Genomic DNA, 25,596 nt, shown 5'->3' with positions numbered 1-25,596 from the left:
CAAGAGTACAAAGTTCAGACAGAGAACAAACAATGTCTTTCTTTAGAGCTGTCTTAACAGCCATCTTACACTGCAAATATATGCTAACCTAAGTACTAATAGTGTATAAGTCTCCTGATGTAATAGATGCAAATACTGATGCTCTTTTCACTTGAGTTGAGGTATATGCTTGCCAATGCCAGCTTCAGAGATACGTGGATGTAGGGAGAGAGATATATAGAGAGAGAAAGAAGAAGAAAATGAAGAAGAAGAAGAAGAAGGCAGGAAAAGAGAGATGTGGGCCATGGACCAAACAGCAAGTCAAAGTAAATAGAGCCTGATGGAGAATCTGGCAGAGGTGTGTGCCAACAGGAAGATCTGCTGAGTAAAAACACAGGTGTCTGTAATGAAGAAGGCCCAGCGTGTAGGTTTGGTATGGAGGAAGGAAGTAATTCATTCAATTAGCTACATCCCCTTCTCATTGTGCTTGGCTTAGGGCGCATTTCAAGTAAAAAAGAGGAATGGGATCCCGGAATAATTCCAAAATGATTTCTGGCCAACTCCTACACAGGGAGGAAGTACAATGCATGGACAAAACATTAGGAACACCTGCTCTTTCCATGACATAGACTGACCAGGTGAATCCAGGTGAAAGCTTTGATCCCTTGTTGATGTCACTTGTTAAATCCACTTCAATCAGTGTAGACGAACGGGAGAAGACAGGTTAATTAAATAAGTATTTTTAAACCTTGAGACAATTGAGACATGGATTGTGCATTTGTGCCGTTCAGAGGGTGAACGGTCAAGACAAAAAAGTACCTTCAAAGTACCTTTGAATGGGGTATGGTAGTAGATGCCAGGAGCACCGGTGTGAGTGTGTCAAGAACTGCAACGCTGCTGGGTTTTTCACGCTCAACAGTTTCCCGTGTGTATAAAGAATGGTCCACCACCCAAAGGACACCCAGCCAACTTGGCACAACTGTAGGAAGCATTGGAGTCAACATTGGCCAGCATCCCTGTGGAAAGCAACAACTTGTAGAGTCCATGCCTGATGAATTGAGGCTGTTCTGAGCTCAAAAGGGGGTGCAACTCAATATTAAGATATTAATATGAATGTTTTGTACACTCAGTGTGTTTCATTTGATATGGTTCTGCTTTACATTTTGTTTCCCTCCACAAAAAGTACGTGCTGATCACATGAATCACATGAAGCCTGCCAGAAGTTTTAACCTTCAACAGCATGAAACTGCTTACGAAATGGCAGTAAGCTACATTCTACTCAATCAATGTTGCTTCACAATAGTAATAAACCCAACTAAATTATCATTGTCTAAAAACTGGAGTTCTTACCCCGAAAAAATCTTTTTTTCCCCCCCATATAGCCTTTGAAACACTATTCAATACCCTGTTAAATATTTCAGGAATCATTAATATCTTCTACTAGGTCATCAAAAGACATGGGTTCTAATTAGCTAGCTGAAGAAAATGGCCTTTGGCTCGCACACATCCATTAATGACTTCTACCTCTGACATTTGCTAAAGCCAGCCACCTGAGATTTCATCAAGATTAAAGTCAATACTAAATAAAATCCATCTCTATCTAATCCTTCAATCTATCTAATCACATCTGTAGGTTTGAAGCTGGAGCCAAAAACCAGTACAGTGACAGTCTAAAAGCTTTTCTTGTTTGACAGTTACTCAACCAACGTGAAAGCCTATCAGAATTCTGTCATGACAGAGGTTCACTTCAGTAAGATCACGTGATCTTATGTGAAGGTAATGTGATAACATGAAACTACACAAAACTACATTTGAGAGCGTGAAAACATGATCTTAAGTTAAATAAATGTGACAACATGGGGATGCAAAATGTCATACATGTGCTTCCTTGTTCCCCGCACTTAGATTCAAGTTTCATGTTGAATTGTATCACGTACTAGTGGTCAGAAAATATCACTGTGATGCTTTGAGATATTATATCACCTTAAAGGTGGAAACATGTAAAGCTGGTTCACCACTGTTGTGATACCATGTAACTACACATGACAACATCTGAGTTTTTCCACATGTGAAAAGGCAATTCCACATGTGAATCTGAAATTCACATGTGTGGTGAAAACATGTTATTCTCCTCACATGTGAAAAGGTGGTGTTAATTAACATGTGAACTCTATATTGAATACATATGAACATACTGTATGGTTTCATATGTGAACAACTGACCTCACTTGTCTATTTTGTTTTGTGGAAAATTGATTTACAATACATCTCTGCACTTAGCAAAAGTGTGTCATCTGCACTGCTATTTTAATCTGACAATTCTCTCATAATTGATTTAAATGTACTTATTTCTGCAATTTGAGGGTTTTCTGTATATTTGACGAATGTTGGTGGGACATATCATTCTGTTTAAGTGTTACTCCTGAATCACGATGATACATATAATAGATTTTCTTGAGTGTATTATACAAAGCTGAGATTTACTTTGAAGTCCAAAGTGTAGGAATACAGGTGAAATCAGTCATTGACACAGACACGGTGAGGTAGCAGGAAGATTGGATTGCAGTGAACCAAGAGGTTGTACATGTGAAATTGTGATCATGTGGTTCTTTTGTAAGGGTTATGTCTAAAGATTTAATATCTCCATAACAACATGTACAAGGCTGTTTGTTTTGTTCATGACAGCATCTCATTGATTCTCTGGCCAACAGAAATAAACCCTGAGGTTATTCAGTGGGGACCACAGTCCTTATTTTATACCAGGTAAATTGACTGAGAACATTCTCATTTACAGCAACAACCTGGGGAATAGTTTCAGGGGATAGGAGGGGAATGAATGAGCCAATTGTAAGCTGGGGATGATTAGGTGGCCATGATGGTATGAGGGCCAGATTGGGAATTTAGCCAGGACACCAGGGTTAACTCTTACAATAAGTGCAATGGGATCTTAAATTACCTCAGAGAGTCAGGACACCTGTTTAACATCCCATCCGAAAGACAGCACCATACACAGGGCAGTGTCCCCAATCACTGCCCTAGGGCATTGGGATATTTTTTAGACCAGAGGAAAGAGTGCCTCCTACTGGCCCTCCAACACCACTTCCAGCAGCATCTGGCCTCCCATCCAGGGACTGACTAGGACCAACCCTGCTTAGCTTCAGAAGCAAGCCAGCAGTGGGATGCAGGGTGGTATGCTGCTGGCTTATTGAGTCTACAACTTCTGCTTTGCCACTGTCTGTTGACAAAGGCTGTGTGTAAGGTAGTGTGCAAGAGCCAAGGCTTGATACAAACTTTTTTAGCCACTGGGGCAGATTTTTTACTTGTCTGAAAGCTCAAGTCACAAAAAAAAGAAGTGATTTAACACTATGGGCCAAAAAGGTGAATTAACTGTAAATTGTATGATGCAAGAAAACACTTAATTAAAGTAATTATTATCATTATTAGGCCTGTTACCACAGAGAATCAGTCAAACAAATATACTCTACTCTCTGCCTATTTGTTTCTTTGTATATTCAAGCCTTTCTCAAAATACAACACTGCCTCTTGAACGCTCTTTTGGCACTCTTAGCCACTCTTCATAGACTTTAAAATATAGCAATGTTACAATTACAACCAAATACTTTTTATGTCTTAATAAAATAATGTATTTTTCAATGAATCAGGGCTAAAGTAGGCTAATTCAAAGCAAAAGGTAACTAACTAAGACATGTCTATAACCTTGCAATATATTCAGGTTTCAGGGGAGATCTATTGACAACATGGGAGATATTATAAGAATATATTTCAAAGTTGTCAGACAGACACGACCAATGTTGAATAGAGGGGAATCCCAGCTTTTTAACAGTGTCAGATTTACTGGAGAGACAACTTTACACCGGAGTAAGCTTTGGTTAATTAATAACGCACCCATTCATCAACTGCGTGTCAGTGGAAAGGACATCAGACATGACAATTACATTAAGACATGATGATAGCTAAATAGTTAACTAGCGAGATAACTAGTCAGGGTACACAATGTGGTTTGAATTGGCTATCTAGTTAGTCTGTTGTTATTATTTTATAGGCCTACCTGTTGTCATGTCTCCCTCTCGCTCCTCTGGCCCACTCACACTGGCACACATGCAGCTGATGCGCACAGCGTGCATTTTACAGGATTTTCATGACAGTACAAAGCCTATTTGCTGGCCAAAAATGTGCTATAACTGTGCAAATAACTCAATGATTAGCCAATAATACCAGCAAATGTGCACATGCGGCTACACGCGGGTCTGCTCTTTGATCTCAATAGTGTATCTCGCAACCGAGGAGAATGGAAAGACCGCCCTGCCTGTCAATGCAATATAAATCCTACTCTGATGCACTCTGCAAAACAGAGCAGCAACACATCGCATCCAGGGACCACTCTGATCTAATTGTGATCAGAGTAATTGTTTGATATTGTGATTTTTGTGTGATTTTCTTTACCTGACCATCCGGACAATGCAAATCTATATTCTTCTTGTCGGACCATTTTTTTTCTTGTCCCGGACAAGTAGACATGCGTGAGTAATTGTCTGTTTAACAATGGTGGAAAGTGAAACTCCCTCCAGCCAATGCTCAGGCCTACACCCGTCCAATTATTTGAAATCCATGAGGGTAAGTGCGCAAGTCCAAGTACACACTCTTTTTGGAGATGGACGGAGAATCGGGACACAACCATAATACTCTGTTGACCTTGAAACGAAACGACAGACCTCTGTTATGACACGTGTCTTTGAACGAAGGTGGACCGACTTGTGCTAACAGTGGTGAACCAGCTTCACATGTTAATTAACACCACCTTTTCACATGTGAGGAGAATAACATGTTTTCACCACACATGTGAATTTCAGATTCACATGTGGAATTGCCTTTTCACATGTGGAAAAACTCAGATGTTGTCATGTGTAGTTACATGGTATCACAACAGTGGTGAACCAGCTTTACATGTTTCCACCTTTAGGTTATATAATATCTCAAAGCATCACAGTCATATTTTCCAACCACTAGTACATGATACAATTCAACATGAAACATCTGAGTGCGGGGAACAAGGAAGCGCATGTATGACAAATCACATGTCACAGTGGTGGCAGACAGTTATAACTGACCAATGCCCATTGGAGTTGCCATGGCAGAGGCGTGTAGTGTGAAATAGCTGCCATACTAAAAACATGGGGCTGGTCACTGTACAGCAACATACGGGTTGTTTTACTCACACAGAGGCAAGTCAGGCAACCATCACCACATATGTTGATAGGAAAGTGCAAGATGAAAATAAATGATGTTGCTACCTCGCTGTCAAACCAAGGTGTAAGCTGAACATACAAAGCAGAGAAAGATGCTTTTAAAATCAACTAGACAATGTGGACAGGACATGCATATCCAGATAAAGGTTTACATGATATTGACTTTTGGACAGTGACATAGTTGAAGATCACATTCTATTGAGAGAAAGGTCAGTCTGACTGATTGGGGGAGGCTGTATACCAAAGGTCTCACAGGGAACCGTAGTAGTGTCACACACACACACACACACACACACACACACACACACACACACACACACACACACACACACACACACACACACACACACACACACACACACACAAACAGACAGACAGACTCACTCATCTCCATGTACTCTGGCGTGAGGCCTGCGAAGGGCTCTAGGAAGTGGTCCGTCTCATAGCGCTGTAACTTCTTCTCTCTCTCCTCTTCCTGGAAGGACCTTCTCTTGGACTTGATGTACCTTATCAGCTTCTTCAGCTTCCTGTAGGCACAGGGAGATAGTCAGAAACAATGGCACAGTCGGACAGGGATAAGAACCACAGAGAAGTATTGGTCTGTGTATGTTACAGGCTGATGTGAATCCTTGATATACAGACACTATTGGTGTGTTTTTGTGTGTGTTTTTGTGTGTGTGTGTACTCACGGAATGCCAATCTCAAATAAATTGTTCTGGATGAGTTGCTTTCCCAACATGGTGATACTGAGCTGAATACACAACTCCATCAGACATCCTCCATGAGCACACTGCCGGGGGAAGAAACTCAGTTAAAGGCCTTCTGTACTGCAGCACACTTCCATTACAGACAGACTAACATGACAAAATACACATACTAAGGATGGGATTTAATCCAACCCAGACTTCCTCACAGCAATAGACTTCTAAAGGCAATTTCCCTGACGTTCACAGAGATCCAAGTTCACTGTAAACGTAGGTCATCGGCTCAAGAGAGACATCTTCTTTAAAAGTTCATCGTAGTGCACAGGTTGTTTTTCTGTGTTTGCTTGAATTGTAGGACTTGAATACAGATTTATTTTGAATATGTGAACTCCTAATGTATGTTTCTAGGTTAACTAACAGTGTTTAATTCATAGCCATCTGCACTTCAACATTTTCAAAGATTGTGTTCATTAGGCAATGTGATGAAATTAATGAAAATTGAATATTTATAAAATTACAAATAATTAATTATTGTTTTTCTTCCTTTACTGTCAGATGCCTAATATTGAATGCATATCCAAATGACTGTTCATGATGCAGAGTCTTCTATCTAACGGTTTGTTTACCTCTTCCATTCGATACGACTCAAACACATAAAGATAACTTCCAGGTCGACCAACAAGCCTGTAGGAGCACAGGAAGAAAATGAAGGGTTAGGAGAGGCAATACCCAAGGACAACTCTACTACATCTCACTGACATAGATTGTGTAATTAACATAGCATAACATAACACAGCATTACATAACATAGCATATCATAACATAACATAGCATAGCATAGCATAAGATAATTTAACATAACATAGCATAACACAACATAAAATAACATAACATAGCATAACACAGCATAGCATAGCATAACATATTAACATAATTTAACATAACATAGCATAACACAACATAAAATAACATAACATAGCATAACACAGCATAGCATAGCATAACATATTAACATAATTTAACATAACATAGCATAACACAAAATAAAATAACATAACATAGCATAACACAACATAAAATAACATAACATAGCATAACACAGCATAGCATAGCATAACACAACATAGCATAGCATAACATAGCATATTAACAAGATATAATCTAACATAACATAGCATAACATAACATAGCATAACATAACATAGCATAGCATAACATAGCATATTAACAAGATATAATCTAACATAACATAGCATAACATAACATAGCATAACATGACATAGCATAACATAACATAGCATACCATAGCATAACATAACATAACATAACATAGCATATTAACAAGATATAATCTAACATAACATAGCATAACATAACATAGCATAACATAACATAGCATAACATAACATAGCATAGCATAGCATAACATAACATAGCATAGCATAACATAACAAGTTCATACAGATCAGTAGATAAAGACTAAGACTGTGGGGACTCACCTGCCTCTGAAAAATGCTATGTATATGATGGGGGTAAAGGCATTCACAAACTTCAGGATGAACGTTTTGAATATCAGTCTCTCCTCAAAGCTCTTGTCTGTCTTTGGAACCTCTGAGAAAACAGACAGTAGATGTACACATGTTATTAAATAACTTATAATGCCATTTGCTGCTTGAGAGTTGACTTGAAAGACAATAGTGGAATCCCTACAACAGCAAGGGGAGTGTTAGAAAGTTACACTGCATTTAGTACACCAAATATCAGTTATAGAAGGAAATCAATTTTGGAGATATTTTCGGTTTGAAAGGTAGGTAGCACGATGAGACAGTACATTGGTACATTGTTAGAAATGGAACCCAAAAAGCCCAGCTAATAGGAAAGTTGGCACACTGTCAATGCAAGATGCACTTACAGTTTTTTTCAATTGCTAACATGCATTGGTCAAAACTGAAGTCACATTGTCAAAACTCTTCACACAGTCTGCAAAACAGAAGTGTATGTGAACCAAACTGTGAATCATTTTTCATTGTTTTCACACAAAATGCATTCAATGACCACATTCTCCAAAATCCATTAACTCTTTTCTCATTCATACTCCACCACCTGCACAACTATAGATTTGCAGCACGTTTCCAAATGCTAACCCACTGTTTCCAAAACTGTTAAAAAACACATTCAAACAGAAGGATGGCAAATGCTGTGCATTTCTGCTGTAACCAGATTGAAACATAGAAAATCTCAGCAGAATTTTTTATAATTCTTAACACAGCTGATTGCAATTTCAGCTGAAAGCCTACCCAAGTGTCCTGTTTTTAGTCTCGTTACCAAACAGACAAAAGAGGACGGCTTCGTAATGATTTAGTTTGGAAACATGGATCAAGGAAGACAGGTTGGTGGGGAAAGAAGAGTGGCAGGGAGAGGGAGAATGCATGGAGGACAAAGGAGAGGAAGACCAAGAGCAGTGGTCTCTGATGAGTTAAGGGCCACAATTATTGACCATGTTGTAAACCATGGTCTCTCTTTGCGAGAGGCTGGTTTAAGGGTGCAACCAAATCTGCATTAATAGTAGTACGAATTTTCTGTCAAAACAACAGGTGAGATGTGCATCCTTCAATGATAATTGAACTACATATTACAGTACAATACAGTATGTTCACATTGTTACATGTACTGACATTTTGAAATATATTGATTGTATTGGGTTTTTCAGTAGGATCCAAAGGTTGGCTTCCACAGGAAGGAGAGGCAGAACATTATCAGATGGCAGGAAATTGCCATTGTTGACATGGTAATTGGCCACAATGTAATAAAACTGTGGGAAATTCGGGACAGAGTGCTGGCAGACAATATCACTTTTGGGAATGTGAATACGGTCAGCACAATGACAATTGCCAGAGTGGATTTACTGTATTTTAGAGTAACGGAGATGGAAGCCAGGCAAACTGCACATACATTCATCTTTGTGGAGGAAGCTGGCTTCAACCTGGCTCTGATTCAACTCCACTCTGCTGCAGTCACAGACTGGTTTACTACACATCCCAGGATGTCAGTACTATTCCTTCCTCCAAACTCCCCCTTCCTAAACCCCATAGAGAAGTTTTTCTCTGTGTGGAGGTGGAAGGTTTATGACCACCATCCACATGACCAGATGTCCTTACTCGATGCCATGAATGTGGAGACACTTCTCCTGAAGACCGCCAAGGGTTGGATTAGACATTCCAGAAGATACTTTCCAAGATGCATCGCCAGAGAAGACATAAGATGTGACGTTGATGAGAACTTGTGGCCAAATGTAGGAGAGAGGGAGAACTAGAACCCTCACAGTACTGTACAGTATGAGTGATTATACTATTCATGCTTTTGTTATAATTATAATTCGTTTTTTGTTTCAACTTTATTTTTCACAAGTAAATTACTATATGCAAAGATATAGAAAAAATAAAGGCTATTGAAGCAAATTGCTGCATTTCTGATTCATTCTTGTTACGTATACTTTAGTACAGTCAAAGTGAAAAGGTGTTATTCTTATTCTATAATGAAATACTGATTTATGTGAAATCTTTCAAACTTCAAAGAGAAGTTCATCATTTATGTAATGCATCAATTCAATTTATGTAATGTGTTTTTTAGGTCAATGTGTTACGAGTGACAATGTATGCTTTCTGAGTGAGAATTGTTGCCAGTGTTATGGTCGAACAAGCTTATGTATGAAGTGGTTTGAGTGTGTTTTGGAGGTGAGATTAACTGTTTGGCCAAGATGCATGTTGGTAATGCAGACTGTGTGAAGAGTTTTGAAAAAGTGGCTTCAGTATTGACTGATGCTTTTAGCAATTGAAAAAAACTGTAATGGGTCTTTGGCTGCTGTTGTGCTAGGAGTTGTTCACACAAGTCGTCAGACTGATCTATGCCAGTGATTAAAAGGAACACAAAAAGCCTTGCTGATAGCTACATGTAGGAACACTCTTTAGAAGTGCTATAACATTATCACATTGAATTAGATTGTTGCACATACCAAGGATGGTGAGCCAGTGGGAGACAGTTCTGTGTGTAAGTTGTCAGACTGTGTGTGTTATATTGTCAGACTAACGTACCGAGGACAGTGAGCCAGCGGGCGACAGCTCCGTACACCTCGTCTAGGATCAGAATGACCACCAGGTTGATGATGGCAGCGGTGGTTTTGACCGTCAGACGGACGTTGGACCGCGTGGTGGGGTTGTTGCTCATGTGCAGCGCTGTCTTGGTGGATATCCGGTAAAGGATGACTCCGAACACTATGGCAAACGTTACCCCGATCTGAACGGAGAGAGGAGACGGGGAGCAATGGTAAGGTCACCATTGATTTATTTGGGTTGGAGTCCTTTTTCAAGGTCACTTCAATTGTTTAGGAATCATCTGTAACACTCTTTAGAAGCCTTCTCACAATTTATTAATTTCAAGAGAACAATCTGAGGCATTGACAGAGAAGTGCTTTTTCTACCGCATTACAACCCAAAAGTCTTGCTACAGTACATCTTATACTGATAGTTTAAACTACACCTTTCAAATCCAGTTGAATAAAAGTATCAAAAATACTTCTGAGCAGCTTACATCTTAATATGTGTTGGACTCACCATCAGAAGCATCATGACTACGTTGGTCATGTACGCTGGTAACCGGTCTCTGCACGTCAGCTTTTCTTTTTCTGTCTAAAAGAGGGGCAAGAATATTCAGACCTGTCCAGTTATAGCCAAGTGTACTGTAACTGTTTGTATGTGAAAGTGAATATGACCAGTGAGCAGAAGAATCCAAACAGTGATGGATGGAGAGGGGAAAAGCTGGTGTTTTGATGCTGACACGACCACAACACAGAAATAAACATTTCATACACTGACAGTTGTAGTGTTCTCATAGTTCATTCACTATCTTTCAGGCATTTATTAAGTCATTCTCAGCATTCTTTATGCAGCAAATCTCAGTCAGAACATGGTTGCCTCTGAAACAGCACCCTATTCCCTAAATAGTGCACTAGTTTTGACCAGAGCCCTGGGCCCTGGTTAAAACTAGTGCACTATATAGGGAATAGGGTGTCATTGTAGACACAGCCATGTCAATAATCTTCCAGAAACCATTTGGAACAGAACAGGCGAACATGCTGTCTATGGCAGGGGTATTCAACCTGGGTCCGCAGCCCCCTAGGGGTCCATGGAGGTAATGCAGGGGGTCCGCATTACGGCATTACTTTTTGTTAAAAGAAATCGAAAAAAAGTCGAAAAAAATATTAGTATTTTATTTCAATGTAGCATTTCAATGCAGCAAAAACAGAATTAACTAACTTTTAATTACCTAGAGTAGAAAAGAGGAGAAAATAATTTTTCTGATGTGAACTCCTAATGTTCTCATTGGAGCTATTTACACTCACTCAAGTATCTCTCATAGGCTTTGTGCCGCTGGCTACTGGTAAGCTTTTTTGACTTGGGCATTATTTTTTACATGGCTAACCTTTGTTTAAACAGTTAAACAGCTGCTCTTAGTAAAAATGTTAGAGTTTACACTTCCTCTTCCAAGAGGGTGGTCCCTGGGCTGGAAAAGGTTGAAGACCCCTGGTCTATGGAACTACAAGAAAACAAACCACACTGGCTCAATCTCACTACCAAAACATTACAACATGCACCAAGCACTAGCACTACGAAAGAAAAAAAATCAGATCTGAAGAATCTAATCACAGAAAGAAAAAACAACCAATCAAACAACTGTCAAGAAGAAGTGGAAGAGGAGATTGGTTGTAACATCAGCTCTGTAAAAGGTGACGGCGAGCAGAGGTGTGTGGGTGGATCTCAGGAAGAGTGCTATCTACAATATGTGAAATGGGCTGACGTGTCAAGTCCCAGGCTTAATCCAAAATACTGTATTTGCGGAAACGTTGTGTGCATAATCAATCATGTGCTTCACAGAAAAAAAGAGCACTATCTTCTCTATTCATGAAATTAGACCCGACAGGGTGAGTGGGATGATTAGGGCTTGTCTTGGCAGACCTCCATAGTGCAGTGTGTGTTGGATAGGTGTGGATGGGAGGTGAGGACATTGAAAGTACCAGTTGAAGCCCAGCCATGGCAGATTGAACTGTTTGCTTCCATTTGTTTGTGGTTTCTTCTGCTATCTCTGTAGGGTTCTGACAGTCAGAAGACATAAACACAGTAACCCAGGAGAACCGCAAAACAAAAAGATCACAAGAAGAGGAAACCCGCTAGTCATGTAAAGGACTGTCATCAGACTGTAGTCTTTAGTCTAAGACCCATATCATATACCATACAATCAATCTACCACTGTAAAGGATTAATCATTGTGTAAGAGACACACACTTTCCAAACATCCGGACTAAAGAAGAGACTGCAAATCAAATCACAAAAACTAACCAGCAACATAAAATGTAAATGGTTTGCTATAGTAATAATCCGGAATAACCAATCAGTACCTTCTGTGTCTTGTGTTCTTTCTTCAGGGACTTCTGCATGACTCGGAGCTCGTACTCTGCTCGTGGGTGGTCCTGAGGAGCAAATAGAGACAGAGGCTCTTAAAAATGTATGGACACTGACTGATACACTCATAAAATACTCCCATCAGGTGCAGGGTTTAATATAGCTGTCACTGTCCACCCAAGTGGAGATTCCTGGTGACAACACACTTGGTGTTGAGGTGAGAAGGTTATATAGCCAAGTCAAGTTCTACAGTACAGAGTAGGTAGAATATTTTCAAAGACTACAGTTGACTACAATCGCTGGTCCCCTTTTTATACTGAGATGGTTAGAGGGCTGCAGTGGCTGCTGGTCTCCTGCAGCATGAATCTTTGTAGGGGAGATAGGTCAGGGAGACAGAAAGAGACAGAGAGAGGGCTGGCTAGGCCAGGAGATCGTGGGCGGGGGAGCTGAACCTGACATCCGACTCACAGGAGACAGGATGGTACAGGTGCTGTGAGCAGGCCAGAAGCAGTGGGCATTAGGGTTGCAAAATTCCCAGTTTTTCCAGCAATCCTGGTTGGAAGTTGCAGAATTGTGCAACGCTAGCGGGCATTCAGAGAAAGAGTGGTGGTTCAATGGGTAGTGGTGGTTTGTGGTGGTTTAGGAGGGCGAGGTGGTGTCCGTGGACAGTCTAAGGAAGAAGAGCCAGTGTGGGGGTAGCAAAGCCAGACGGTGATTGAGGGGAAAAAAGATATAGACTTTGTGTAAAATGAAATGTTCCAAACCTTCAGCTCTTCCTGTAGATACCCACGGGGGAAAAAGGAGGACAAGATAGTTACAAAATACCTCAACCTTTAAATATTTTGGGGAAAATGATCTTGAAGTAAAAAATATGATATTTATTTCCGTTTACTGTGCCAGATATTGTTGTGCCTCAAAACAAGACAACACTGAGGAGAACTGGAATCTAGTTATACACCATTTTCTGTTCTATTCAGTTTCCCATGGCTAGTGATGGAATTATGAATAATAAACTATTGTGTGGAGGAAATGTTAGTGGGCAGTAAGAACAGCATTGTAAAACATCATCTCTCAGCATTATTTGGGACAGTCCACAGTATGGTGCTCCCATTTACAAACAAATAGTAGTGAAATACAAGACTCTAACGGGAGAGCACTCACCTCCTCCTCCTCGAAGCCTGTCAGATCCCATTCATAGTTGAGACGCATCTGTCTTCTCTTCCAGTGCTCCATGAACATGGCAGCTGCACAACCCAACACAGTTACGAGTTCTGTTAAGAGCCCCTTGAACGCATGAACAACATAATCCTCAATATCAACAAGATTGTCAGTCCTTGGATCGAGAGCGCCTTGTACGAATTTGAGAAGGGTTACATTTCCAAAGCCTCATCCCTCAGCTGTATACCAAAACAAGTTTGGAGCTGCTGTTTTGTTGTTTTTCATATCCAAGACTGTAGCTTTGAAGATATTACAGTTTGGTAACGATTTACATTACATGCATCTCCATAAAGCATTTGTTTTCATTCAGTTGTTTACATTTCAACATTGAGCAGATTATGTAGAAAGTTATTATTATGGAGAGAGGTGCATGTAGAAATGACTAATCAGTTACCTTGGCAGTCCAATTATGGTTCCCCGACCAGGATGATTATGTGCGTGTGGCGTAATAAACGTGCTAAAATTAGGATTGCAGCGATCAATTATTAAATGTATAATGAGAAAAAATGATCAATTGCCACGTGTGAGGGATGAGGAGCTAAATTTGGGGCTAATTCAATGCTTGTGTAGAGATGACATGAATTGGATTCCAGGTATGTTTTAGTCTTGTGGGACAGCAGGGACGGTGGCAGGGATAGTCTATATGCAGACAGGCACCTGGGGCGACTACATGTTCTATTTTTCATCCATATAATGTTCATCCATCAAAGTGTCTCGGGTTACTTGATGAGTAGTCTCTCTACGGGGCGCTCCACAAGCTGCTGTGAAAAATAAACTACTTAATGACTAACCTTGGTTCTCTGAATGAGACGTTATCACCACTATGGGACATGGGAGATAGTTTCCTATAGTGGTGACATTAGTATTTTGGGGTATTTTATGAGTATACCCCTACTACTCTTCTTGGGGTCCAAACAGGGTTAAAACAGTTACATCACAACAAAACACAACATCATAAATAAAACATTACATCATACAAGACATTATTACATCATACAAGACATTATTACATCATGCAAGACATTATTACATCATACAAGACATTATTATATCATTCAATACATTATGACATCATTACTCTAATATTACAAATGTACAATATAAAAAAGTGGCGCAGCGGTCTAAGGCACTGCATCTCAGTGCTAGAGGCATCACTACAGTCCCTGGTTCGATTCCAGGCAGTATCACAACTGGTCGTGATTGGGAGTCCCATAGGACGGTGCACAATTGCCTCAGTGTCGTCCGGGTTAGGGTTGGCTGTAGGCTGTCATTGTAAATCAGAATTTGTTCATAACTGACTTGCCTAGTTAGAAAAAGGATACATAAAAAATACCACAACATTACAATGTTTTTTATCAGATTATACTGCTTGCTTGAGTTACTTGATGTGGAAGAGAGTTCCATGTAGTCATGGCTCTGTGTAATACTGTGCGTTTCCCAGAGTCTGTTCTGGACTTTGAAGAGACCTCTGGTGGCATGTCTTGAGGGAATGTATGGGAGTCTGAGCTGTGTGTTAGCTGTTTGAACAGACAGTTTGGTGATTTCAAAATGTCAATACCTCTCACAAAGACGTGTGATGCAGTCAATCTCTCCTCTACTTTGAGCCAGGAGAAATTGACATGTATGTTATTGCTATTATAGCGCTCTGCGTACATTTAAAGACCAGCCGTGCTGCTCTGTTCTGGGCAAACTGTAATTTGCCTATGTTCTTTGTGGCACTTGACCATATAACTGGACAGTAGTCCAGGCGGGATAAAACTAAGGCCTGGTCGACTTGTTGATTGTGATGTCAAGAAAGCTGAGCAGCGCTTTAACATGGACAGACCTCTCCCCATCTTAGCTACCGTTGCATCAATATGTTTTGACCATGACAGTTTACAATCCAGGGTTACTCCAAGCAGTTTAGTCTCCTCAACATTGAGTGATTAAATGAAAGAGAACACCCAGGTGGAGTAAACATTTTAGTATGACAACATGTATCCAACTACATTAGGGATGCTGATATATACATTTGTGGATAACAAAAACAGCATTCTCGTCATAACATTGACTCTGACACGAGAGACAGAGGGGGCAAACAGACAATTATCCAAAAATATGTCTCATATATTTACTCCAATTGTTCTGAAAATGGCCTTTCAATTCTCTATATTTCACACACTAAGTTGTTCTATTAAAACTAAATGGGGAGTTTGTATTTTTGTGAGTTTGCAAAAAAGTAATCATCAGACTTGAATGTGACCCAGTATATTAATGGAATGCCTGAGGATGCTGTAAAAATATACTTGAAATAAATGTTTTGGCTAATTGTTAAGGATTGTCCATGTCCATTGAGAATAACATATTGTATTCCAGTTGAGATGCAGTAAAACACTAATTCCTACCTCCAACACTGAGGGACGGCAGTTGCATCATTCTTTCATAACAAAGACACAACATACTGTAACACTTGAACTGATGCAGTACTGTACACGTTAATGTCTCATCCAAACCTATTATGTCACACACACACACACACACACACACACACACACACACACACACACACACACACACACACACACACACACAGGCAAATTAAACCGCAAATAAATCCCTGGGCTGAACCTGTGCCCTCATACAGTGCTCCAGTCTATTGCTTCCTGCCTTGATTCTCAGGCCTCGCAGGCCCAGCCTCACTGTGACAATGAACAGAACAGGAACACACCAGCAACGAGAACATTGTTAAAGTTCACATAGTAAGACTCTGTACAGTATAGTCCACAAGGCTGAGTGGCCCACTGGACAGTCATAGAGGAGAGAGTGCCAGAAAGAGAGAAAGACTATATTAAAGAGCCAGAAAGAGGGAAAGACTATATTAAAGAGCCAGAAAGAGAGAAAGACTATATTAAAGAGCCAGAAAGAGAGAAGACTATATTAAAGAGCCAGAAGAGAGAAAGACTATATTAAGAGGCAGAAGAGAGAAAGACTATATTAAAGAGCCAGAAAGAGGGAAAGACTATATTAAAGAGCCAGAAAGAGGGAAAGACTATATTAAAGAGCCAGAAAGAGAGAAAGACTATATTAAAGAGCCAGAAAGAGAGAAAGACTATATTAAAGAGCCAGAAAGAGAGAAAGACTATATTAAAGAGCCAGAAAGAGAGAAAGACTATATTAAAGAGCCAGAAAGAGGGAAAGACTATATTAAAGAGCCAGAAAGAGAGAAAGACTATATTAAAGAGCCAGAAAGAGAGAAAGACTATATTAAAGAGCCAGAAAAGAGGGAAAGACTATATTAAAGAGGCCAGGAAGGAGAGAAAGACTATATTAAAGAGCCAGAAAGAGAGAAAGACTATATTAAAGAGCCAGAAGAGAGAAAGACTATATTAAAGAGCCAGAAAGAGAGAAAGACTATATTAAGAGAGCCAGAAAAGAGGGAACGACTATATTAAAGAAGCCAGAAAGAGAGAAAGACTATATTAAAGAGCCAGAAAGAGAGAAAGACTATATTAAAGAGCCAGAAAGGAGAGAAAAGACTATTTAAAGAGCCAGAAAGAGAGAAAGACTATATTAAAGAGCCAGAAAGATAGAAAGACTATATTAAAGAGCCAGAAAGATGGAAAGACTATATTAAAGAGCCAGAAATATAGAAGACTATATTAAAGAGCCAGAAAGAGAGAAGAAAGAAAGAATAGTGGACACATGAATGAACAAAGGAAACAAAGAAAGAGGACAAATGAGAGACTGAACATCTGGAAGAACAAAATAGGTGGAAATGAGGAAGAGCAGAGAGTATAAGTGAGACGAGTTGGTCCTGTTGTTTAGAGAACTCCTCCTTGGCTTATTTGGTAAGAGTGTAGCACTAGTGGCGCCCAGGTTGAGGTTTCATTTCCTGCATTTCCCGGGATCACATCACATTGAAAATGTATGCCCATAATATGATCATCAATCTATTGGACGATAGCTTGTTTGGAAGAGTGGGTGTTTACATTATCTCTCAGTAAATGTGTTTTCAATCTGTAAAATTATTGACAAAGTCATCAGTTTTTTATTTTTTTCTCCGGTCAACCTCCACACTAGATGGGTATTATGGGATAGATGTACCACGTAAGCCCTTCACTATATTCCAAACAATCAATTAAAGCATTTTTATAAAATAAAGTTATTTTTCTTACGATATAATTTAACTGCATCATTACGTAGTGTTCTATAATTCTGTTCATCGATTTCTACTTTAGACTTGGCTGATAAGACTTTTGCCCTATTTCTTTGAGAAAACACCTCACCCAGTTCATTATCAATCCATGGAGATGGACGAGCCCCAACAGGCCTCTTTCATCCTCTAGATAAATCAGCTCCCAGGGTACGGCAGAAAAATCATTTTGAAATTGCACATGATTCAATTTCTATTTGTTTTCTATTGACCACAATGATTGGGGGTTTCTTTGGAACCTTGGTGTTCATGGTTATGATCACAATATTGTAGTCTGTCCAGCCGACTGCATTGATCTGACCTTTGAGCATAGCAATGTGAGGTAGCTTGATGTACATGTACACCACCTGGACAGGATGTGAGTCTATCGTAGGGCCTGACCGTATCATCTAGATGGTTCATTGTTGAGTACTGTCCCTGTTAAATAAATGAGACAAATAAAGTTGTGCTGTTTGTTCTGTTGTGTGGACAAGCCTCAGCCTCTTACCCCAGAGGGCCATGAAGATGGAGAAGAAGACGGTGGCAGGGTTGTCAAAGAGGTGGCTGGCCCGGGCCGTCCCGCAGGCTTCCTTCAGTTTCCAGTAACTACAGGCTCTGTCACAAAGCGGGCACATGGTGATGTTGTTCTTGGGGTGGCAGATCTCCATGCTGTAGAAAAGGGGGATGGGGGGAGGAAAGAGATACAGTCAGCCCTCTTTATCTCATTTTATCTCCACGGATAAATTATTAGACTGTATTAGTGATTTAAATACTTGGATGGCTCACAACTTCCTCCAGCTAAATCATGATTGAGGTACTTATTGTTGGAGCCAAAGCACAGCGAGAGAATCTGGCCGCACATTTTTATTCACGGGCAATAAAGATAAAATACCGGATAAAAACCTAGGTGTTATTTTAGATTCTGAACTAAATTTCATATCACACATTAGGAATGTGACCAAAATAGTTTTTTACCACCTGAGGAACATTGTCAAGGTACAGCCGTTTCTCTCTCAGGCTGATACAGAGAGACTCGTCCATGGTTTTATTACAAACAGGCTTGACTACTGTAATGATCTCCTGTCTGGTCTACCCAAGCATGCCATTGGTCAACTACAAAACATACAGAACGCTGCAGCACGTGTACTGACCAAGACCAGATGGAGAGCACACATTACACCGGTTTTAAGGTCTCTGAACTGGCTGACTGTGAGTTTTAGAATTCATTTTACGATTATTTTAATGGTTTTAAAATCAATACATGATTGTTCACCCCAATACATGCTCTTTAATTACTTGTTACTTTTATCTCTTATTCTTATCTGTATTTTTTTTAAACTGCATTGTTGGTTAGGGGCTCGTAAGTAAGCATTTCACTATAAGGTTGTATTCGGCGCATGTGACTAATACAGTTTGATTTGATGTCAGACATGCTTTTAAGTTATGTACCCAGTAGGTCCTTCTGGCCCTCTGGCACTGGCCTTTATCTATCCCAAAACCTAGGACCAAGAGGCATGGAGAGACAGCCTTTAGTTATTATGCCCCCAGCCTCTGGAATAGCCTGCCAGAGAGTCTCAGGGGGGCCGAAACTGTGGACAAATTTAAAAGAGATCTCAAAACACATCTCTTTAGCTTTGCTTTTCATTAGGATGCTTTTTAGTTGTTCAGTTTTTTGTCATTCTTAATTTTTTTATCTTATGGTTGTTGATATTTCAGCTTTGATTTTCATAGTTTTTTATTCGTTTTATCCTGTGAAGGACATTGCGTTGCATTCCATGTCTGAAATGTGCTATATAAATAAAGCTTGATTTGATTTGAGTACCACCAGTGGGTGTTACTATGCCAGCCTGTCAAGCTAGAGCAGTGGCTCCCAAACTTGGGGTTGGCACCCCACGTGGGGTCCCCTTTTTTTAAATGTAATCCTTATTTTACTAGGCAGGTCAGTTAAGAACAAATTCTTATTTACAATGACGGCCTACACCGGCCCAACCCGGACGACGCCGGGCCAATTGTGCGCCGCCCTATGCGATTCCCAATCACAGCCGGTTGTGATACAGCCTGGAATTGAACCAGGATGTCTGTAGTGACGCCTCTAGCACTGAGATGTAGTGCCTTCGACCGCTGCTCCACTCGGGAGCCCTGAAATAGACGTTTCCCCTATGAAAATCTGTTCTTTTATCAAATAAATGAATAACTTGTATCTCTTTAAATGGGAATAGAATACAACCTTTTAGTATCAACTAATGACCTCTTACAGTACTGGAATGTGCTTTCATCTCGTTATTATGAAGGACCAAAAATGTGGTGAATATGAACACACAGCGTTAACTAAGGAGTATAATCTATTCCCAAGTGGGGTTCCCACTATTTTCAAGTGTCAATTTAGGGTTGCATGCAGTAAAAGTTTGGGAACCCCACTTGGAACCCCTGAGCTACAGTGACTTTTGACTTCTGTAGATTTAATATGTCATACAAGGTATTGAATTCATGTAAATATGGTGAATGTACACCCGCACCTCAACCCACAAGTGTTTTGAAAGAAATCTCTACGTTCGCTGAAAATACTATTCATGAACATATTTACACAATAATGTCAGGGATCTGGGTTATGTAGATGAATTAGGTCTAGTCTCACGAGTCCGACGCTCCACACTGTAGATCGCTGGAGCTCAAGGCTAAGTCAGATCTTAAAAGTATATTCCGTTCTTGTTTTATATAACAGGTGAGTCGGGCTAACTGTAATAACATCACACGTCTGTGGAGGATTGTGAGCAGCATGGCAGAGGATCTGGACACAGATAGCAGAGTCTGTCAAACTATCCTGACGGAGATAGGAGATGTTAGCCAAGGGGAGGTTCATTTCCTCTTGTCATCTACATCATCCAGATGTTGGACATCACCCCTCTTCTGTCTGTCTTCTGTCTCCATATAGGAACACATTTCGTTTTTGTAGTTGTGGACTGCCAAGCCAAGCCAGGCAAGGCTTCAGGCTTCAGGCTTTAGGCTTCAGGCTTCAGGCTTCAGGCTTCAGGCAGCAGCAGAGTGACCTGGACTACATTATAAATACTTCATTAAACTGTATTAATTATGCTGGCAGGAAGTGAAGATGATTTAAGACGTTAGTCACAAGCCAGGGAGTAGTGACAGGACAGAGGTACAGCGCAAGGCAGGTATTCTGAACTGGGAACGAGGTGATGGCTATATTAAATACTGTAGGTGATGGCTATATTAAATACTGTAGGTGATGGCTATATAAAATACTGTAGGTGATGGCTATATTAAATACTGTAGGTGATGGCTATATTAAATACTGTAGGTGATGGCTATATAAAATACTGTAGGTGATGGCTAAATGAAATACTGTAGGTGATGGCTATATTAAATACTGTAGGTGTCACGACTGTGACGGATGGTGGCGCCCCTCCTCGGCCGGGCGGGGCTCGGCGGTCGTCGTCGCCGAACTACTAGCTGCCATCGATCCTTGTTTTGTTTCACTTTCGTTTGGTTAGGTCTAGGTAGGCACGCACCTGTTTTGGGTTAGTCATTAGTGGGGGGGTTATTTAGGTTAGCGTAGGATGTATGGTTTTTTGTACGTGATTGTGTTTCTCTGTTTGCTTGCTTGGTGACACTCTGATTTTGTAATTTTCAGTAGTGCGTGTGTTTGCACCAACAGTGTTTTGTCCCCCTGTGTTTGGGGCACCTTGTTTTGTTGTGCGCTTTGATCGCTGTGTTTGGGAAGGCTTGTATTTTTTCCGTTGTGCTTATTAAAGCCACTACCCTGCATCGCAGCTTCCTGCATTTGATTCCTCACCCACTACACACAAGCGTGACAGAAATCACGTACCCAAAACGTAATGGAGTCAGCAGGAGCTTCAGCGCCAGCCATGTCCATGGAGGAAACCGTGGATCAACACTCTACCCTGCTCCACCGGCTGGGTAACGCCATGGATCAGGTGTTGGCGCGCCTGGAGAGCTGGGACCGACGCGCTCTCGGCCCCTCGAACGCGGCAGTCCAACAGCCTGCGCCCCCCCCAGCACCCACAGCTCCCAGTACCAGTGGGGTGAAGCTCGCCCCCCCCAGGGAGTATGATGGAACGGCCGCTGGGTGTAAGGGCTTCTTACTCCAGCTGGAGTTATACCTGGCGACCGTTCGTCCCCCTCCCTCGGGGGAGGAGAGCGTCAGCGTCCTCGTCTCCTGTCTCACGGGTAAGGCCCTGGAATGGGCAAACGCCGTGTGGGACAGTCCGGACTCAGCCAGGGACAACTACCCAGAGTTCACCCGCCGCTTTCGGGCAGTATTCGATCATCCCCCGGAGGGGAGAGCGGCGGGTGAGCGGCTGTTTCACCTGAGGCAGGAGACGAGGAGCGCGCAGGATTTCGCTCTCGAGTTCCGGACCCTGGCCGCGGGAGCAGGGTGGAATGAGAGGGCCCTTATAGACCACTACCGTTGTAGTTTGAGGGAGGACGTCCGCCGGGAATTAGCCTGTCGGGACACGACTCACACACTGGACCAACTGGTGGATCTGTCCATCCGACTGGACAATCTGCTGGCCGCCCGCGGACGTCCGACCCGGGCCCTGCTCATTCCACCCTCCAGCCCTCCTGCTCCCACGCCTATGGAGATAGGGGGGGGCAGCAGCCAGGAAGACTGGAGGGGGGGGGTCGCTCCTGCACCTCATGTGGTCGCAGAGGGCACACTGTGGACCGGTGCTGGGGAGACTCCCCTAGGAGTCCAGACGGCAGGCAGAGCGCTCCTTTGACACCTCAGGTGAGTCAGCACCAGCCTCACCCAGAGCCCCCTGTACGTCACATGTATGTGTCAGTGTCTTTCCCTTGTTTCTCCCCTCACTCCCGGTTTAAGGCGCTAGTCGATTCAGGCGCAGCAGGGAGTTTTATGGACCGTGGGGTCGCGGCTAGGTTAGGGATTCCCTTGGTCCAGTTGGACCGACCAACCCTTCCCCATACACGCCCTAGACAGTCGACCACTAGGGTCGGGGCTGGTCAGGGAGGTCACTGTACCTCTGGTCATGGTAATGCGGGGGGGTCATGAGGAGCAGATTAGTCTTTTCCTCATCGATTCCCCAGCGTTTCCAGTGGTTCTAGGGATTCCCTGGCTAGCCAATCACAACCCTAAGATTTCGTGGGGACAGAGGGCTCTTAAGGGGTGGTCAAATGAGTGCTCGGGCAGGTGCATAGGAGTTTCCATCGGTGCGACTACGGTGGAGAGTCCAGACCAAGTCTCCACCGTGCACATTCCCTCAGAATATGCCGATTTGGCTATCGCCTTCAGTAAAACGAAGGCGACCCAATTACCACCTCATCGACGAGGAGACTGTGCGATAAACCTCCAGGTGGGCGCTGCCCTCCCTCGTAGTCACGTTTATCCCCTGTCTCAGGAGGAGACAGCGGCTATGGAGACATACGTCACTGAATCCTTGAGGCAGGGATACATTCGGCCATCTCACTCACCCGTCTCCTCGAGCTTCTTTTTCGTGAAGAAGAAGGAGGGAGGTTTGCGCCCGTGCATTGACTATAGAGGTCTAAATGCCATCACAGTGGGTTTCAGTTACACACTACCTCTCATCGCCTCGGCGATGGAGTCATTTCACGGGGCGCGCTTCTTCACGAAATTGGATCTCAGGAGCGCATATAATCTGGTGCGTATCCGAGGAGGGGACGAGTGGAAAACTGCATTTAGTACCACATCTGGCCATTATGAGTACCTCGTCATGCCGTATGGGTTAAAGAATGCTCCCGCAGTCTTTCAATCTTTTGTGGACGAGATTCTCCGGGACCTGCTCGGTCAGGGTGTAGTGGTGTACATCGATGACATTCTGGTCTACTCCGCTACACGCGCCGAGCATGTGTCTCTGGTGCGTAAAGTGCTTGGGCGACTGGTGGAGCATGACCTATACGTCAAGGCTGAGAAATGTGAGTTTTCCAAACCAGCCGTCTCTTTCTTGGGGTATCGCATTTCCTCATCAGGGGTAGTGATGGAATGTGACCGCGTCTCAGCCGTGCGTAATTGGCCGACTCCCACCACGGTGAAGGAGGTGCAGCGGTTTTTGGGATTTGCCAATTACTACCGGAGGTTTATCCGGGGCTTTGGGCAGGTGGCGGCTCCCATTACCTCACTGTTGAAGGGGGGCCCGGTGCGGTTGCAGTGGTCCGCGGAGGCGGACAGGGCCTTTAGTCGTCTGAAGGTTTTGTTCACCGACGCTCCGGTGCTGGCGCACCCGGACCCCTCTTTGCCCTTCATAGTGGAGGTGGACGCGTCCGAGGCTGGGGTAGGAGCCGTGCTGTCCCAGCGCTCGGGCGCCCCCCCCCAAGCTCCGCCCCTGCGCCTTCTTCTCTAGGAAGTTGAGTCCGGCGGAGCGTAACTATGATGTGGGGGACAGGGAGCTGTTGGCTGTGGTCAGAGCCCTGAAGGTGTGGAGACATTGGCTTGAGGGGGCGCGCCACCCTTTTCTCATCTGGACTGACCACCGCAATCTGGAGTACATCCGGGCGGCGAGGAGACTGAACCCGCGTCAAGCCAGGTGGGCGATGTTCTTTACGAGATTTCGGTTTAACATCTCGTATATCCCAGGTTCCCGGAACACTAAGGCCGACGCACTGTCTCGTCTCCATGACGCCGAGGAACGGTCCACCGAGCCCACGCCTATCCTTCCAGCCTCCTGCCTGGTGGCACCGGTGGTCTGGGAGGTGGACGCGGACATCGAGCGGGCGTTACGGACGGAGCCTACTCCTCCGCAGTGTCCAGTGGGTCGTAAGTACGTTCCGCTCGGTGTTCGCGATCGGCTGATTCGGTGGGCTCACACGCTTCCCTCCGCGGGTCACCCAGGGGTTGAGCGGACGGTGCGTGGTCTTAGTGGGAGATACTGGTGGCCCACCTTGGTGAAGGACGTGAGGCACTATGTCTCCTCCTGTTCGGTGTGCGCTCAGAGTAAGGCTCCCAGGCACCTGCCTAGAGGGAAATTACAACCCCTCCCGGTTCCACAACGACCATGGTCCCACCTGGCGGTGGATTTCTTGACCGATCTCCCGCCGTCTCAGGGCAACACTACAATCCTGGTCGTTGTGGACCGGTTTTCTAAGTCCTGCCGTCTGATTCCGTTACCCGGTCTTCCTACGGCCCTGCAGACCGCGGAAGCCTTATTCACCCACGTCTTCCGGCACTACGGGGTGCCCAAGGATATCGTCTCAGATCGAGGCCCCCAGTTCACGTCCCGAGTGTGGCGGGCGTTTATGGAGCGGCTGGGGGTTTCGGTCAGTCTGACCTCGGGGTTTCACCCCGAAAGTAATGGGCAGGTGGAAAGGGTAAACCAGGAAGTGGGCAGGTTCCTGCGGTCCTATTGCCAGGACCGGCCAGGGGAGTGGGCAAGGTTCGTGCCATGGGCCGAAATGGCTCAGAACTCTTTGCGCCACTCCTCCACCAACATGTCACCATTCAAATGTGTGTTGGGTTATCAGCCGGTCCTGGGGCCATGGCATCAGAGCCAGACGGAGGCCCCTGCGGTGGAGGAATGGGTGCAGCGCTCAAGGGAGACCTGGAACGCTGTGCAGGAATCCCTGGGACGAGCCAGGGAGCGACAGAAAGCGAGCGCTGACCGGCACCGCAGCGAGGCCCCCGTGTTCACCCCAGGGGAGAGAGTCTGGCTCTCGACCCGGAACCTGCCCCTCCGCCTGCCCTGCCGGAAGCTGGGTCCGCGGTTTGTGGGGCCATTTAAAGTCCTGAGGAGAATAAACGAGGTGTGTTACAGATTACAACTTCCTTCTTATTATCGTATTAACCCCTCGTT

The 25,596-nt window shown here is 43.3% G+C and overlaps 1 protein-coding gene across 6 annotated transcripts in view; it reads right to left on the bottom strand.

Annotated features, from left to right (window-relative positions):
- LOC115197601 (anoctamin-1) overlaps positions 1 to 25,596 on the bottom strand; it is a 114,742-nt gene that overhangs the window by 9,315 nt on the left and 79,831 nt on the right. For 3 of the 6 annotated variants that reach the window (XM_029759276.1, XM_029759275.1, XM_029759273.1), the window contains 11 exons: positions 18,303 to 18,463; positions 13,567 to 13,649; positions 13,170 to 13,181; positions 12,402 to 12,473; positions 12,021 to 12,098; positions 10,561 to 10,635; positions 10,042 to 10,243; positions 7,450 to 7,561; positions 6,577 to 6,634; positions 5,936 to 6,036; positions 5,631 to 5,773 (listed from right to left, as the gene is read on the bottom strand). In XM_029759276.1, coding sequence (XP_029615136.1) covers positions 5,631 to 5,773; positions 5,936 to 6,036; positions 6,577 to 6,634; positions 7,450 to 7,561; positions 10,042 to 10,243; positions 10,561 to 10,635; positions 12,021 to 12,098; positions 12,402 to 12,473; positions 13,170 to 13,181; positions 13,567 to 13,649; positions 18,303 to 18,463 — 1,097 coding nt within the window. The remainder of the gene's footprint in view (positions 1 to 5,630; positions 5,774 to 5,935; positions 6,037 to 6,576; positions 6,635 to 7,449; positions 7,562 to 10,041; positions 10,244 to 10,560; positions 10,636 to 12,020; positions 12,099 to 12,401; positions 12,474 to 13,169; positions 13,182 to 13,566; positions 13,650 to 18,302; positions 18,464 to 25,596) is intronic. The other 3 variants (XM_029759277.1, XM_029759274.1, XM_029759278.1) reach the window with 3 other exon arrangements.

Source organism: Salmo trutta, chromosome 7 (assembly GCF_901001165.1).
Source record: "Salmo trutta chromosome 7, fSalTru1.1, whole genome shotgun sequence".
NCBI classification, from domain to species: domain Eukaryota; kingdom Metazoa; phylum Chordata; class Actinopteri; order Salmoniformes; family Salmonidae; genus Salmo; species Salmo trutta.
This window is presented reverse-complemented; position numbering and strand designations above follow the sequence as displayed.